Source organism: Natrix helvetica, assembly GCF_964273705.1.
Source record: "Natrix helvetica genome assembly, chromosome: 15".
Taxonomy (NCBI): domain Eukaryota; kingdom Metazoa; phylum Chordata; class Lepidosauria; order Squamata; family Natricidae; genus Natrix; species Natrix helvetica.
Genome location: NC_138565.1, coordinates 4,498,412 through 4,515,497, shown reverse-complemented (window position 1 = coordinate 4,515,497; position 17,086 = coordinate 4,498,412). Strand labels below are relative to the sequence as shown.

General features: G+C 49.9%; 1 protein-coding gene across 1 annotated transcript in view; it reads right to left on the bottom strand.

The window, feature by feature from the left end:
* The window catches only part of PAPPA (pappalysin 1), a 130,637-nt gene extending 120,595 nt beyond the window's left edge, over positions 1–10,042 (bottom strand). Inside the window, exon 1 of the mRNA XM_081967202.1 lies at positions 9,242–10,042. Within this exon, the coding sequence (XP_081823328.1) occupies positions 9,242–9,731 (490 nt within the window). The 5' untranslated portion in view covers positions 9,732–10,042. The remainder of the gene's footprint in view (positions 1–9,241) is intronic.
* Between the last annotated feature and the right edge of the window lie 7,044 nt (positions 10,043–17,086).

Genomic DNA, 17,086 nt, shown 5'->3' with positions numbered 1-17,086 from the left:
ACACTCTTTCTCTCTCCCTCTCCTTCTCTTTCTGTCTCTCTCTCTTTCTCTCTTTGTCTGCCTCGTTCTACCTCTTTCTTTCTCTCCCTCCCTCTCTCCCTCTCCCTCTCTCTGTGTAGGAGGGGTGTATGATCTCAGAATGCCTTGCCTCCTCTCGGCAAACAACTCGGTCTCAAGGCACAAAGGAAGGATGGAAAAAAATCAAAAGTTATCAGATGCCTTCTCTTTGCTTTGTCAAGCTATGGGCAAACAGATGACAACTTCGCCTGGCGAGATATCGTGGGGGGTGGGGGCGGGGAGTGAAACAAACCGGCATCAAGGACAGAAAGATAGAAAAAGAAGGGACCCAGAAGAGGCCGATAAGGTAAGAGAAGAGCAAACAGGGAAGCAAAATAAACGATTCAGGTGTTTGCATCAGAAAACAGGATAACAGCTCTAAGGTCCAACTGGCGAAAGCTTATCATTTTACGGGGTTTTAGATTAAGACTAGCTTGCCTATCATCCTCGCATGTTGCAATCTCTCTCTTTCTCTCTCTCTCTTGGTTTCCCCAAAGTTTGTTTCTTCGGTCTCAGGAACAAACAAAACAACAACAATCCGGCTTCTGTTATTGCGTTCTTTCAAATTTCGCAGGGAGCGCTTTGAAGCTTCGCTTATCACCGCAAGGTCACAACCATTTGGCCATTCTTGCCGGCTGCGTCACTCTCTCTCGCAGACTCTCCGGCCCTGTCCCCATCCTTCTGCTACGAAGTCAAGGATCACACCAACCATGCAAGAAGCTCTCTTTTGTCGTTTTGGGGGTTGCCTGCCCAGGGGAGGGAGGGAGGGAAGGAGGGGGGGGAAAACAACGATGTTGCAGATCACTAGCAAAGGGAGTTTCCTTGCTCCAGCTCTCCATCATCCTTCAGCGTCCTCGCATGGAGCTGTTTGCATAATGAAAGGAGATGTTTGCTAACATTTCCTTCTGCTTTGGAAACAGGAGCGTTATCTGTTATCAATTCTGTCTTTAAGGGAGGCAGCTCGAGATGTGGAGGGTTCCAAACTCCTTTCCTTCTGAGTGGGAACCATACTTACGCCGAGGTTTTAGAGGCCATGTCAAGCAGCCTGCCCTGCCTTCTTCCTTACCTTTGGTTCTTGACCTCTGATTGAGCCTTGTTCTCCTCCCCAGAGAATAAAACCTTGAGAAATCACAATGTCCCTAATGGCAGGAAGCAGAGAGGAACTAAAGAGGCTCTTGATGCGGGTGCAAAAGTTGGCTTGAAACGCAACGTTAAGAAAACGAAGATCATGGCATCCGGCTGTCTCAATTCCTGGCAAATAGATGAGGAAGGAAGGGAGGGAGTGACAGGTTTTATTTTCCTGGGCTCCAAGATCGCCGCAGATGGGGACGGCAGCCAAGAAATGAAAAGAGGCTTGCTCCTGGGGAGGGAAGCGATGGCAAATCTAGACGGCATCCTAAAAAGCAGAGACATCACCCTGCCAACAAAAGTGTGTCTAGTCAAGGCTGTGGTTTTCCCAGTTGCAATGGATGGCTGTGAAGGTTGGACCCTAAGGACGGCTGACCGCCAAAGAATGGAGGCCTTTGAACTCTGGTGCTGGAGAAGACTCCTGCGAGTCCCTTGGACTGCAAGGCCATCCAACCGGTCAGTCCTAGAGGAGATCAACCCTGACTGCTCTTTAGAAGGCCAGATCCTGAAGAGGAAACTCAGATACTTTGGCCACCTGATGAGAAGGAAGGACTCCCTGGAGAAGAGCCTCATGCTGGGAAAGATGGAGGGCAAAAGAAGAAAGGGACAGCAGAGAAGGAGGTGGCTGGATGGAGACACTGAAGCAGTCGACGTGAGCTTCAATGGACTCCAGAGGATGGTAGAGGACAGGAAGGCCTGGAGGAATGTTGTCCATGGGGTTGTGATGGGTCGGACCCGACTTTGCAACTAACAACAACAAAAGATTGACACTAGTCACGTCTAGCTTGTTATGTGAATCCCATCGCTGGCTCTTGAGCTGCGGTGGCACGGTGGCTAAAACACAGTATTGCAGCCTAACTCACTGCTCACTGCCTACAGTTCCATCCTGACCAGCTCAAGGTTGACTCACCCTTCCGAGGTGGATAAAATGAGGATCCAGATTGTTGGGGACAAAATGTTTGACTCTGTAAACTGCTTAGAGGGGGCTGTAAAAGCATGGGGAAGCGGTATATAAGCCTAAGGGCCATTGCTATTTAGCTCATGTAGTTTCAAATGCTGTAGGCAGCCAGGCACTGAACCTGAAACTTGGGGAGGGGGTGGGTGGGGGAGAAAGGAGCAAAGTTTGACCTCAGCTGCTGCAACAACTTGCCTAATTCACCCAGGCTTCTCCCGCCCCCTTATTCACCCGCTGCTCAGCTTTGCTAGAGACCAGCAGCTGATATCCCCCCCTCCAAAGTCACGAAGTTGCAAAATGACTGTGCTCGGGAAGGAGGGAGGCTGTGTGAAAATTGGCAGCCCCTCCGCACCAAAGGCCACCTACCCTCGGAGGCAAGGATGACCCAGAGAGCAGCCGAAGAGGCCCTCGTTTAATAGCGCTGTAAAATTAACTGTTTGGAACAACAACAACAAAAAAAAGCAGATGTACGTCCCACCCACACACCAAGGGCTGCTGCAGCTGACGGTGACGTCAGGGCTTTTCCATCTCAGAGAGAGCTCGTAAAGGTTTCGAGTGTTTCTTCTTCTTCTTCTTCTTTGATCCGCCGTCACCTGGAACCGAGGCAAACATTTCCAGTCGTTGATATCGTTGCGTTCGGCTTTCCTCGGAAAGATGCTTCCAAGAACGGGCCCAAGAAGTTTGAGGCTGGAACCTGGGAAGCTCTGGAGGAGGAGATTCGAGGCGCTTTGTGGAAACTTGATGGCCCAAAATTCGCTCCATGAGCTGAAGCAAGAAAAGTATGGAGGAGTTTACCGCTAATTAATGCAAAGAGGCTGTTTGTCCCCAGTGAAGTGGAACATAGTAGTGACTGTGAGAAGGGATCTTGGAGTCCTAGTGGACAACCATTTAAATTGGAGCCAGCAGTGTGCAGCAGCTGCCAAAAAAGCCAACACAGTTCTAGGCTGCATCAACAGAGGGATAGACTCAAGATCACATGAAGTGTTGATACCACTTTATAAGGCCTTGGTAAGGCCACACTTGGAATACGGCGTCCAGTTTTGGTCGCCATGATGTAAAAAAGATTTGGAGACTCTAAAGAGAGTGCAGAGAAGAGCAACAAAGAGGATGAGGGGACTGGAGGCTAAAACATATGAAGAATGGTTGCAGGAACTGGGTATGTCTAGTTTGATGAAAAGAAGGACTAGGGGAGACAGGATAGCAGTCTTCCAATATCTCAGGGGCTGCCACAAAGAAGAGGAAGTCAAGCTATTCTCCAAAGCACCTGAGGGTAGAACAAGAAGCAATGGATGGAAACTAACCAAGGAGAGAAGCAAGTTAGAACTAAGAAGAAATTTCCTAAGAGTGAGAACAATTAACCAGTGGAACAACTTGCCTCCAGAAGTTGTGAATGCTCCAACACTGGAGGTTTTTAAGAAGATGTTGGACAACCATTTGTCTGAAACGGTATAGGGTTTCCTGCCTAGGCAGGGGGTTAGACTAGAAGACCTCCAAGGTCCCTTCCAACTCTGCTATTGTATTATTATATTGCTTTTCTTCAAAAACATGAGCTTGGGAGGGGCCTTGGAAGTCGTAGCAGTCCAATCGTCTGCCTAAAGCAGGAGACCCTCTGACATTTCAGACAAAGGGCTCTGCAACATTTTCTTGAAGACCTCCATTGATGTTAAAACAGGAGTGAAATCCAGCAGTTTCTGACCAGTTCTGGAGAACCAGTAGTGGACATTTTGAGTAGTTCAGAGAACGGGCCCATCTATTCTCTGCCTCCTGAGTCCCAGCTGATGGGGAGGGAATGGGGATTTTGCAGTAACTTTCCCCTGCCACGCCCAAGCCATGCCCACAGAACGGGTAGTAAACAAAATTGAATTTCACCACTGTGGTAAAGGTAAAATTTCAGTGACTAAGACGCTGAGCTTGTCGATCAGAAAGGTCGGCAGTTTGGCAGTTCGAATCCCTACCGCCGCGTAATGGAGTGAGCTCCTGTTACTCGTCCCAGCTTCTGCCAACCTAGCATTTCGAAAGCGTGTAAAAAATGCAAGTAGAAATTTGGCTTTTCCAGAGTGCAATCCCTTCATGCATGCAGCAGGGATGAAAACTGGTCTGCGCATGTGCACCAGCCAGCCAATGGTTGCGGTGCACATGGCTGTTAGAACCCGGAAGTCCTGCTTTTCTGGAGTGCGGCCTTGACAACTTTTTTGGGACTCGGTGCCTAAAAGGTTTGCCATCCCTGATCGAGGTAAACAGCAAGGAAGCGTCACTTAGGCAGATGCAGAGTTGGGATTCAGTAGGTTCTGACCAGTTCTGGAGAAGCGGTAGTGGAAAGTTTGAGTAGTTCGGAGAACCAGCAAATGCTACCTCTGGCTGGCCACGCCCCAATCTATTCTCTGCCTCCCGAGTCCCAGCTGATCGGGAGAGAATGGGGATTTTGCAGTATCCTTCCCTGGTCATGCCCACCAAGCCACACCCACCAAGCCATACCACGCCCACCAAGCCACGCCCACAGACCCGGCACTGGGCAGATGGTGTCCGTAAGACGAAAGAGAGGCATCCAACTCAAAGTGTGTGTGTGTGTGTTTGTGTGTTTTGTGTTTTACTGCTTTTTTTAAAAAGCCGGCTTGTCAAATCTCAAGTCACAGGAACAGAAAGCAACTTGGTCACCCTGAGTCAGAAGATGGAGCCATCTGATTAAAAAAAAAAAACTCTTCTAATGGGAAGCACTTTTTAGCCTCTTCCCCAAGCCAAGCTTGCTCCCTGATACAAGGAATGAAGGAAGCCACTTTGCCAAGGGAGGCCAGCTGCTCTCTCTCTCTCTCTCTCTCTCTCTCCTGCCCCCATCTGAGTTCAATCCCAAGTAGACCCCTACCACCCTCTATGAGCAACCTGTGTGCTCAGGAACCTCTTGGGAAAGGCAGCGGATCCTGGATTGGCAGGCAGCCGCAAATCTGGATGAGAAGGCAGCGGGGTGGTGGAAAGAGCCCCCCCCCCTTGGCGAAGGGTAGCCTCGCTCTTTGGCAGAAGCCCAAACGTTTCTACATCCAGCCAAAGCTGGCTCGGCGTCAATTTTTCTCCCGCCCTGCGAGCACAGGGAGAGAAGAGAGGACTTTCCACACCTCTCAACTTTCGATGGTGGGGTAGAAGGGGTGGGGGATGCAAAACGAAGGAGCCGAGTAGGAGGCACAGCCCAGGGTCCCATAAGAACCAGAGGTTGGGAGAAGATAACCCCGGCGACTCGCGGCACGGCCTGGGGATCAGGCGAGAAAGGAAGACGGGATCTTGATTTTGTTGGTTCTCCATTGTCAGACACACACACACTTTTTAAAGCGATTTTTTTCCTGCTTATTCTCCCAAACCAGCAGGAAAAAATGCTTTTAAAAAAAAGCATTTTGGTTTTTTAAAAAAGTTGGCCACGCCCACCCAGTCATATGACCACATTGGGTGGCCAATGCATATTACTTGATTAATTGATTGATCCATCGGTAATGACTCTTAGACTTTAGCGACCAGACTCCCCTGGGCTTGGTTGGCCAATAAATATTAATTGATTAATTGATGGATTGATTAGTTAATCCTCAACTCTAGCAGCCTAGACTCCACTGGATTTGTTGGTTAAGCAACAAATATTCATTAATTAATTAATTACTCTTAGACTTTACCGACTAGACTCCCTTGGGGTGGGTGGCCAATAAATATTAATTGAATAATTAATTTATTAACTATTCTTAGGTTCTAGCAGCTGAAGTCCCACCAGATGTGTTCGTTTGCCAACAAATATTAATTAATTAATTACTCTTAGACTTTAGCAACTGGACTTCAGAGGAGTTAGGTGGCCAATAAAAATTAATTAATTAATGGAAGGGAGGGAGGGTGGGAAAGGAAGAGAGGGAAACAACTTGCGTTGTGACCATATTTTTTGCTCGTTTTGTCACTTCCTATCTTTGGTGGGAAGGGAACAGCGTTCCGTGCGCCTTCGGGCGTTGAGTCATGCCGGCCACATGACCACGGAGACGTCTTCGGACAGCGCTGGCTCTCCGGCTTTGAAACGGAGATGAGCAGCGCCCCCTAGAGTCGGGAACGACTAGAGCATATGTGCGAGGGGGAACCTCTGCCTTTAATCTCCCAGAGTTCAAGTCTGCCCTTTTCAACCACCCAAATAAGAGAGGGAGGACAGCTCAGGAGAAGCAAAGAAGCACCTTCCCCTTGCAGAGGTACAGTTGCCAAATTGGAAGGAATTTAAAAAATGCTAAAAAAAAAAAATCTGTCTGCATATGTTTACATTTAAATCGCCATCCCCATTTAAGAGCCAAGCCATGCCTTATCCCTCAAAAGGTGTTTTCCGGAGGCGGAGCCCAGAACCATCCATCATCTGCAGCCCATTATTATTATTCGATTGTATCACAGCGCCCAGTTGTTTCAATTATTATTATTATTATTATTATTATTATTATTATTATTATTATTATTATTATTATTATTATTATTATTATTTTCTTTATTCATGAAACTTGAATCTCAGCCAACTAAACCTTTAAAAATGCATTACAAATACCATTGACTGGTGCTAATGGTTTATACGGGTTGCTGCCAGCATCCTAGGTATCAACCAAGTACCCTCTTAAAATATATGTTGCTGTTATTATTTATTTATTTATTTTTAAATAAACAGTCCATTTTTCCATTAATCAGTGTGTCGGCTGGGTATACCTATTTTGTGCTAACATTCACATATACAGTCTTATTCATTATTTAATCCCATTTTAGCTTAATTTCCAATACCTTACGTCTCTAACATCATAACAATCCCATTGTAATTTATTTAAATCGATTCGTTATATTGACCATGAATACATTTTCTATACTTTAGATAACTTCTTTTGCTATTAATTCTTATGTCTGTTCTCTAACCACCGGTTAAAAAAAAAGGTTGCCAAATTGTATAACTATAGGTTTGTTCTTTCTCTTTGATAGACAGGGTCTATCTGTTCATTTCTGCACAGTCTAATATTTTCCTCATCTGTAGGGATCTCTTCACTTTTCCAATTTTGTGCAAATGCAACCCTAGCTGCTGTTGTAATCCAGAGCCCGTTTGAGAGAACAGGAAAGTAACGGGAGGTGTGTGAAAGTGGGGGGACGACTAATCATGGCAACAGAAGCCACAGTTGGGGGGAGAGATCCTAACCCACTCACAAGTGAAGACTTAGTTGATTTGAGGTTAGGATGCCAAGCAAGGTTTTCCTGATGAGGGGGTTGCAATCTGGATCGACTCCCGAGTAAACACACACCGTTAAAAGTTCCCCTCGGGAAGGTTAACCACAATTGCCAAGCTGTTTGACAAAAGCCACACACACAGAGGCAAGCAAAGAGGGGCTGCAGCGAAAGATGTCTGCATATCGCTGGATCTTGCAAGGTGGAACTGGGGGCTCATCCTGCTGGTGAATTTTTTTTGCTACTGGTTCTGTGGGCGTGGCTCGGTGGGCGTGGCAGGGGAAGGATACTCCCAAATCCCCATTCCCTCCCCACTCTGGGGCCAGCCAGAGGTGGCATTTGCCGGTTCTCCAAACTATTCAAAATATCCGCTACTGGTTCTCCAGAACCTGTCAGAACCTGCTGGATTTCACCCCTGGGGCACCGCAAGGCCAATCCCGAAGGGAGGGTCCGTCCGTGTATCCCCCCCCCTTACTTCACATATCACCCTCCCCTCCCCTCTCCTTCCCCAGCAGGCTTCCCCTAAGCCAAGGATAACAATGACAATTTTTTTTTAAAAAATAAGCTACTTTCCACAATATTCTCGTTTTTTTAAGGCCCCCAGTTTAGGAATTCACGGGGAGGGGAGGGAAGGAGGGGAGGGGCGGCTCTCTCAAACTTAACTTGATGCTAATAAGGTGGCGGGTGAAAAAAATAAACGAGGGTGGGTTTTTTTTTTTCTTCCTTTCTTTCTTCTCTTCTCTTCCCTCCCCGCCCGGGAAAGAGGCGCGCGCGATCTTGTGCGTCATTGGATGCAAGAGCCAAGCTCCCGCGGTTCTCCGGCGCTGACTCCCGTTGGGGCGCATGCAGACGTGCCCCGAGGCCGATTCGTGTCCTTGGAAACGGGGGTCCCCAAGGATGGACGCCGGAGTCACCGATCTGCCCGTGCATGGAGGCGAAAGGGGGGGGGTCCCCCCTCCGCTTCTTTGCCTCCCCGTCCCCCGTCCGGGAGCAGCTCCATCCCTTCCCGGTTGGATATTTGGATATCCCCCCAACCCCCAGTTCAGGCGCGCTTCCTAAGCTCGCTCCCTCCCCGGCTGCAGGCGCAAAGCTTGCGACCCCCGGAATCGCAAAGGCGAGGAGCATCGGAGGGGCAACGACCACTAGGGAAGGGAGCTAGACAGACAGACCCATCAGCTCGGCAAGCCCCACTCCCCGCGTGGTGGAAGAGCCCGCGCTTCTCCGTTGGCGAGGGTCTCTCCAGCTCATTCACAAAAAAAACAACCACCACCACCATCACCCAGACAAGTAAGGGCGTGTGTAAATCGAGACATAACAGCACGTGGGTCTGTTGTTGTCGTTTTCGTCGCCGATGGAGAACGCCCTGACTATGCCCAGCCGCCTCCCCTTCCCACGCCGAGACCCCCAGCCCAGCCCAGCGCGCGCGCGCGTCTCTTCGGCGACCGCAAGGGGCCATCCCCAACCGAGAAGCGCCCGGGCGCAGACGCCATCCCCAAATGTGCGCCCGCCAAACTTCGGACAGCTCCAAAAACCTCTCCCCTCGCACGTCTGCCTGCCATCCCCAACCGTGCGCCCGCGAAACTTCGGGTAGTGCCAAAGCCCACTCCCTTCACACGCTTCCCCTGCCATCCCTAAGCGTGCGCCCGCCAACTTCAGGCAGTGCCAAAAGGACCCCCTCGCCCGTGCGCCCCCCCTGCCATCCCCAACCCCGCCAACTTCAGGCAGTGCCAAAGCCCCCCTCCCCTCACACGCCTCGTGCGCCCGCCAAAACTTCGGGCAGTGTCAAAAAGACCCCCTAGCCCGTGCGTCTCTCCTGCCATCCCCAACCCTGCGCCCGCCAAACTTCGGGCAGGGCCAAGCGGGTTTCCTATGCCCCCCCCCCCAATGTTTTTCCCTGCTTACCTGCGATCACAGCCGGCGCCTTCTGTCCCCCTTCGGGCCGCAGCCACGCTTGGACGGTGAAGGCATCCCGGGGTATCTCGAGCTCCGCCTTCAAGCGCAGCTGGTCGCCCTGGCCGCGGAAATAGAACGCCCTGCTCGGCGGGGCCAGGAGCCGGCGACTCTCGTTTGTCCCCGGGCCCTCGTCCGGCGCTCGCCTCCTGCGCCGGGGGACGCGCGGCGCTTCCAAGGCTCCGGCCGCCGAAGTGGAAGAAGAGCGCCTACCCCGGGCTAACCTGGTGGCGCAGGTGCCCGGCGCGGGGGAGCGCCAGAGGAGCGCTTGCTGCCGCTGCTGGTGGTGCTGTTGGCGCCGGGTGGCCCGCCTTGCTCGGCGAGAGCGCTCCTCCAGCCCGCATTCGGCCGCCCCGCCGTGGCTCCCGGTGGCTGGAGCCGCCGCCGCCACCGCCGCGCACACGACCGCCAGAGGCAGCAGGAGGAGAGCCCAGCGCCGCATCGCCCCGCGCCTGCTTTCGCCCCGCGGCTGCCTTGGCGAGCGCTGGCGCGGGCTGCCAGTTTGCGAGCTCCTCCTCGCGGCTTTGGCTCGCTCCGGACTTCGCTTCCCCCGCCGCCGCCGCCGCCGCCGCCGCCGCCGCTGCTCCTCTCCTTCGCCCTGGTTGGCGACTGGCGCTTTTTATAACCCTTCTCTCCCCTTGCCTTCTCCCTCTTTTCTTCTCTCTCTCCCTCTCTCTCTCTCCCTCTCTCTCTCTCACCCGCGCACGCACACACACACCCCCTCCGGCTTTTTTTTTTTTGTTCTCCCTTCACCCACCCTTCTCCAAATAAAATGAAATTTAACCGCCTCTCTTGCGCGGCCCCCGTCGGCTCGCTCTGAACCAGCAACAGCCACTCAAAGAGTCCGGCGCGCGTGAGATGCTCCGATCCGTTTCATTTATTCCCTCTCTCCCCCCCTCTCGCTCTTCTTGTCCCGCTCCCTCTTTCTCCTTCTCGCTCCCTCCCTCCCTCCGTCCTCCTCCTCGCCCGTCTTTCTCCTTCCCCGACCCACCCTCTCCCTCTCCCTCTTTCCTTCTTCCTCCCTCCCTCTCACCCACTCTCCCTCTTTCTTCTTCTCCCTCACTCCCCCTTTCTCCTCCCTTTCTCTTCTCCCTCTCTTTCTCCCCCCTCTACCTCTCTTCTTCTCCCTCCCACTCCTGTCCCCAACCCACCCTCCTTCTTTCTCCCTCTCCCTCTTTCCTTCCTCCCTCTCCCTCTCTCCTTTTCACCCACTTTCCCTCTTTCTTCTTCTCCCTCCCCCTCTCCCTCCCCCCTTTCTCTTCTCCCTCCCTCTCTCCCCTCTGTCTCCTTCCCCAACCCACCCTCTCTTTCTCCCTCTTTCCTTCTCCCTCCCTCCCTCCCTTTTCCTCTCTCCTTCTCACCCACTCTCCCTCTTTCTTCTTCTCCCTCACTCTCTCCCTTTCCCTCCCTTTCTCCTCTCCCTCCTTCTCTCCCCTCTCTTCCCCCTCTACCTCTCTTCTTCTCCCTCCCCCTCCTGGCCCCAATCCACCCTCCCTCTTTCTCTTTTTCCCTCCCTCCCTCACTCCCCCTCTCTTTCTCCTTCCCCAACTCCCCCTCTCTCTTTCTCCCTCTCTCTCTTTCTCTCCTTCCCCAACTCTCCCTCTCTCTTTCTTTCTCCCTCCCTCTCTTTCTCTCCTTTTCCCTTCCCGCCCCCTCTCTTTGTCTCTCTCTCACTCACTCACTCACTCTCTCAGCTTCCCTTCCCATCATCTTCATCACTCCCCTCCTTTCTTTCCCACTTAAATGAAAGAAAAGAGGAAGGTAGACAAGAGGAAGAGTGAATAAGAAATTGCCCATTGGGTCCTGTTCTTTTTTGAGGGGGGGGGGGCTGTAGAGCGATTTCTTTCCCCTCAGCCCCAGCCCACCAAAAGAAATAAAAGAGGACAAAGATATCTACCCAGCAAATGATAATGACCAATCCATCACTTTGGAGAAAACGGTGGGAAGGGAGGGAAGGAGGGAGGGAGGGATTAGAAAAAGAAGAGTCAGGTTAAAGTCTCCCCCCCCTTCATCCTCTCTTGGGACTGCTGTTATTCCAAGAGAAATTCAAAAAGAAGGAGGGGAGGAGGAGGAGGAAGAGGAGGAGGAGAAGGAGAAGAAGAAGAAAAGGAGGAATAGGAGGAGCAGAAGAAGAAGCAGAGGCAAAAAAGAGAAGAGGAGGAGGTGGTGGTGGTGGTGGTGGGGAGGAGAAGAAGGAGACAGAGGAGAGGAGGAGGAGGAGGAGGAGGAGGAGGAGGAGGAGGAGGAGGAGAAGAAGAAGAAGAAGAAGAAGAAGAAGAAGAAGAAGAAGAAGAAGAAGAAGAAGAAGAAGAAACATTCCCTTGTAACATTTCACCTCCACCTCTGTTTTGAGATCCTTCCAAAGCTCATATTCTTGACCTTTTGCCTCCCCCCCCCCAAGAATTGCCTTCACTTTGGATAGACCACACCCCCTCCCCAGTGCTGGTACTATTCCCCCCCCACTTTTAATTTTTTTTGTCCCACAGCAGTAAAAAAAAGTCTTGAAACTTGACACTCATATTTTTTAAAAGTTTAAAAAAATGCTTTCCCTTTCTTTCATTTTTCCCTGCCTCTCTCTGCCTTAATTTTTCTTCTTTCCTCCAAAGTTATGCAATTGTGTGTCTGACACACAGACCCACAGACACAAGTCTTGGAGGGTGAGTGTCCACTTCCCTGTAGCTAATCCATTACTTCAAATCTGAGATTCTCATCGGATTATCCTGGAAGAAAATTCACACTTCATTCCTTCATTGGGAAACTGGAGGTGCTAAGTCGGAGAGTGGAACGTTAAAAGCTGCTTTATGGCTTTTCCGGCAAAAGAAAAGAGAGAGGGAGGGACAGAGAAAGAGAGAAAGGAGGAGAGGGAGAGAGAAAGAAGAGGGAGAAAGGAAGAAGGAGAGCGAGAGAAAAGAGGAAGGGGAAGAGAAAAGAAAGGGAGAGGGAGAGAGAAAGAGAAAGAGAAAGAGAGAGGAAGGGAGAGAGAAAGAGAGGATGAAAGAGAGAGAGGAAGAGAGGAAGAGGAAGAGGAAGAGAAAAGAGAAAGGGAGAGAGAAAGAGAAAGAGGGAAGGGAGGAGGGTGAAAGAGAGATAGGGGGAGAAAGGGAGAGGAAGAGAAAAGAGAAAGGGAGAGGAATGGAGAAAGAAAGGTGAAAGAGAGCGAAAGAGGGAGAGGAAAGGGAGAGAGAGGGGTGTGTGAAAGAGAGTAGGGGAGAGGGACACATACAGAGTCTTAATTTAATTTGTACGTTTCTAATTTGGAAAACACCGAACAGAAATTGAGCAAGGCTGAATTTTTAAATTGAAAAATTCAGTGTCTTACCTGTCCTTTATTTTCCTTCCCCCAAATCATAAATTCACAGGTACCTATACAGGCAATGAGGTTGTGTTTTTTTTGAGAGAGAGAGAGAGACCTCTGTTGCCTCAACTGGGATATTGAGGGTTGAATGGCATGCCTGTATCTATCTGTGGGTGGGTGAATGTTGTGTATTTGTATATAAACACAACACACACCTCTGTATCTGTGTATGTGTGCCTTTTGGAAGATCACAAAAGCTCCCCCTAATGGCAACCAAAGGTTGGTTTTCCCCGAAAAGAAAAATAAATAAATAAAAAAACATTTTCCTAAGCAAGCAGAAGTTTGACCGAGGAGTTGGGCACACGGGTCAGTTCCAAAAACCCCACAAAAATCCCACTTCCCAATCACAACATTCCGTAACTCGAAAAACTCAAACTGCCCAAGGAGCTGCTGATTCTGTTCCACAGAGGAAGGATTGAGCCTGTCCTCAGCACCTCCATAACTGTCTGATTTGGCTCTGCAACCCAACAAGACCGACACGGACTTCAGAGGACAATCGGAACTGCAGAAAAAACAATGGCTACCAACCTGCCTTCCATTGAAGGACCTGCACACTGCAGGAGTCAGAAAGAAGGCTGTGAAAATATCTATAGACCCCTCACATCCTGGACATAAATTGTTTCAACTTTGACCCTCAAAACGAGGCTATAGAGCACTGCACACCAATACAACTAGACCCAAGAAAAGTTTTTTCCCAAATGCCCTCCCTCTGCTACACAAATAATTCCCTCACCACTCTCAAACTATTTACTAAGTCTGCATTGCTGTTACTATTAGTCTTCTCGTCATTCCTATCACCCACCTCCTCTTATGACAGCAGGACTGTAATTTTGCTGCTTGTATCTTTACAATTTATATTGATATTGTTTCTTGATTGCTTATTTGTACTTTATGACTATCATTAAGAGTTGCACCTTATGTACACTGAGAGCATCTGCACCGAAGACAAATTCCTTGTGTGTCCAATCACACTTGGCCAATAAAGTATTCCATTCCATTCCATTCCATTCCATTCTATTCTATTCTATTTTCTGTCTTCGGACAGCTCTGGCTCTTCGACTAGCACATTGATTTCTCCATTTCCTTCTCTTCTTCTCCTTTTCCTAATCTTTCTCCTTCTCCAAATCTTTCTCCTACTTCTCCTTCTCCTAATCTTTCTCCTTCTCCTAATCTTTCCCCTTCTCCTTCTCCTAATCTCTCCTACTTCTCCTTCTCCTAATCTTTCCCCTACTTCTACTTCTCCTAATCTTTCTCCTTCTCCTGATCTTTCTTCTTCTCTACCTCCTCCTTCTCTCCTTCTCCTTCTCCTAAGCTTTCTCCTTCTCCTAATCTTCTGCTAAGCTTTCTCCTTCTCCACCACCTCCTCCTCCTCCTTCCACAAAACCATGCTCTCCTGAACACTTGCTCAAAAGCAACACGCGTTGCCAGACAAGCTTAATGAAAGAACAACAACCTTTGTGATTGACTTTCTGAACTCTCTTAGGAAACACGAATCACCCTTGCTCACAAGTCACATTTTCCATCAGCTCCCCACCTAACTTCCCTCTTTCTTGCCTTCTTTGTAGAACCAGAGTGTCTTCTCCCCATAAATCCTCCCCTCCCCTGACCTTCTCACACCAGGGTTGTCCTCTTGGCTAGAGTCCTTATTGCTCGTTCCTCCTCCTCCTCCTCCTCCTCCTCCTCCTCCTCCTCCTCCTCCTCCTCCTCCTCCTCTGCCTCCGTAGGTGGTTCTTATCCATGCTGCATCATTAAAGGTATTGTGGAAATTTACTTTCAGCTCATTTTCTCCTCTTTTGAAACCATTTCCAACCTTTCTTTCTTTCTTTCTTTCTTTCTCTTTCCTTCTTTCCTTCCCTCCCTCTTTCGTTCCTTCCTTCCTTCCTCCTGCCTTCCTTTTTCTTTCTTTCTGTCTTTCTCTCCTTCTTTCTTTCTTTCTTTCTCTCCTTCCTTCCTTCCTTCCTTCCTTCCTTCCTCCTCCCTCCTCTTTCTTCTTTCTTTCTTTCTTTCTTTCTTTCTCTTTCTCCCCTAGCGGCAATGACTTCACAGGAAATAATAAATAAATACCACAAGGGGAAAGAAAAATCCTTCCAGCTCATGCCCTTTGGGATGGAGAAAGACATCCACAATTAAAAACCCATCACTCGGCTGGCCTCGAAGTCTCCCCTGCCACAAGCATTGTATGTTTTGCTCTAGTAACGATACTTTTTTTTTCCCCACCCGCGTTCAGTGGTTCAAGCAACCTAGAACTAAGGATAAAATCACCGACACGGTGAACAATTAATCCGCGGAACTGCTTGCTACCAGAAGAGATGGGTGCTTCATCCTGGGAGCTTTTAAAGAAAAGACTAGATAGTCATCTGTCTGGAAGGGTATAGGGTATAGGGACGGCTAACTTTTTCAGTGCCGAGTGCCCAAAGCGTGCATGCAACCCCCAAATGCAATGCGATCACCACCCCACGCATGCGCCTTAACCCTGTGCATGCCCCCTGTCCCCTCTCCCACCCATTTTTTGCTTCTAGGTTGGTACACAATGCCTTTCCAGGCCCAAAACGGGGCACAGGGAGGCGCATGCATGCATGCAACCCCCCCCAAATTGCAATGCAAGCAGCCCCTGTACATGTGCCCTGCCTCCCGATGCATGCCTGTGTGCATTCCTGCATGCCCCCTGTCCCCCCCATGCATGCATGGCAGAGACACGAAGACTAGCTGGCTGACGGGAGGTGCATATGCATGGGTAGTGGGGATGGCCTGGGGTGACAGCTGGCATGCCCACAGAGAAGGCTCTGTAAGCATGCCATAGGTTTGCCATCATGGGTAATGGGTCTCCTGCTCGAGCAGGGGGTTGGACTAGAAGACCTCCGAGGTGGCCTTCCAACTCTATTCTGATTGACCGATTGAACCAGGAGAACAGCTTGCCTTCAGAAGTTGTGGGTGCCACTGATATTAAACGGAGCTTGCTCAGAGGCTGAAATACACCATGCAAATTAGAGAGCGGGAGGGAGGGAAAAAGAGGGAAAGAGAGAGAGTGGGGGAGACAGGAGAGAGGGAAGCAGAAGGGAGGAAAAGAGGAGGAGAGAGGAAAGGTGTGGAAAGAGGGGAGAGAGCAAGGGGAAGTAGAGAAGAGAGAGATGGGAGAGGGAAGAAAGGAGGTAGGGAGGAGGAAGAGAAGGGATAGGAGAGAGGGAAATAGAAGGGAGAGGAGAACTAGAGAGAAAAGGAGTGGAAAGAGAGAGAGAGGAGAGGAGAGAGAGAGAAGCAGAAGGGAGGAAAAGAGAAGGAGAGAGGGAAGGTGTGGAAAGAGGGGAGAGGAGAGGGAGAGAGCAAAGGGAAGTAGAGAAGAGAGAGATGGCAGAGGGAAGAAAGGAGGTAGGGAGGAGGAAGAGGGGATAGGAGAGAGAGAAATAGAAGAGAGAGGAGAAGTAGGAGAGAGAGAAGGAGTGGAAAGAGAGAGAGAGGAGAGGAGAGAGAGAGAAGCAGAAGGGAGGAAAAGAGAAGGAGAGAGGGAAGGTGTGGAAAGAGGGGAGAGAAGAGAGAGAGAGTGGAAGGGGAAGTAGAGAAGAGAGAGGTGGCAGAGGGAAGAAAGGAGGTAGGGAGGAGGAAGAAAGGGGACAGGAGAGGAGGAAATAGAAGGGATAAGAAAAGTAGGAGAGAAAGAAGGAATGGAAAGAGGGGAGGGAGAGGAAAGGGAAGTAGAGAAGGCATACGGAAGAAAGGAGGTAGGGAGGAGGAGAGAGGAGAAAGGTTGAAGATGAAACAGTATAATATGATGCATGGAAAGCAGAAGAGCAAATGAAAGTTGACGTGCTTTGATGGTAAGAGGAATTGATGTAATATTGAATATTTAAAACAAACATTTGTTAAGATGGAATCGTATACTTTGGACTATATGTATGTTAAAAAAAACTTTAAAAAAAAGAGGCTGTGGGTGCTCCATCTCTGAGACTGGACAGCTGCCAGTCTGACTTGGTATAGGGCAGTGGGGTCAAACTCGATTTCATTGAGGGCTGCATCAGGTTTGGGTTTGACCTAGGGGTGGGGTGGGGTGGGTGTGTTTTTGCCTGCAGAGGCCAGACTGCAGTCTTTTCCCAGGGCAGATCTAAGCACCCCGCAGGCTGGATCCGGCCCCCAAGCCTTGAGTTTGACACCCCTGGTGTAGGATCTCCTGCTTGGGCAAGGGGTTGGCCTTGCCCGTGCCTGGCTATTTCCGGGGGAAGCCACAGAACTAGCATTACGTAGTTGAATTAAAAGTTCTGTTTCCTTCTGGAACTTTCCTTTTCTTCGATTTGTCTACTGGACGTCAAAAAGCTCAATAAATCACGTGCTGGCAGGTATCACACATTGGCGGGTGTGACACCTATTTTGAGCCCACAGGGAGCCGCAGCAGAGGGTTGAAAGAGCCACATGCGGCTCCAGAGCCACAGATTGCTGACCCCTGGCCTAGA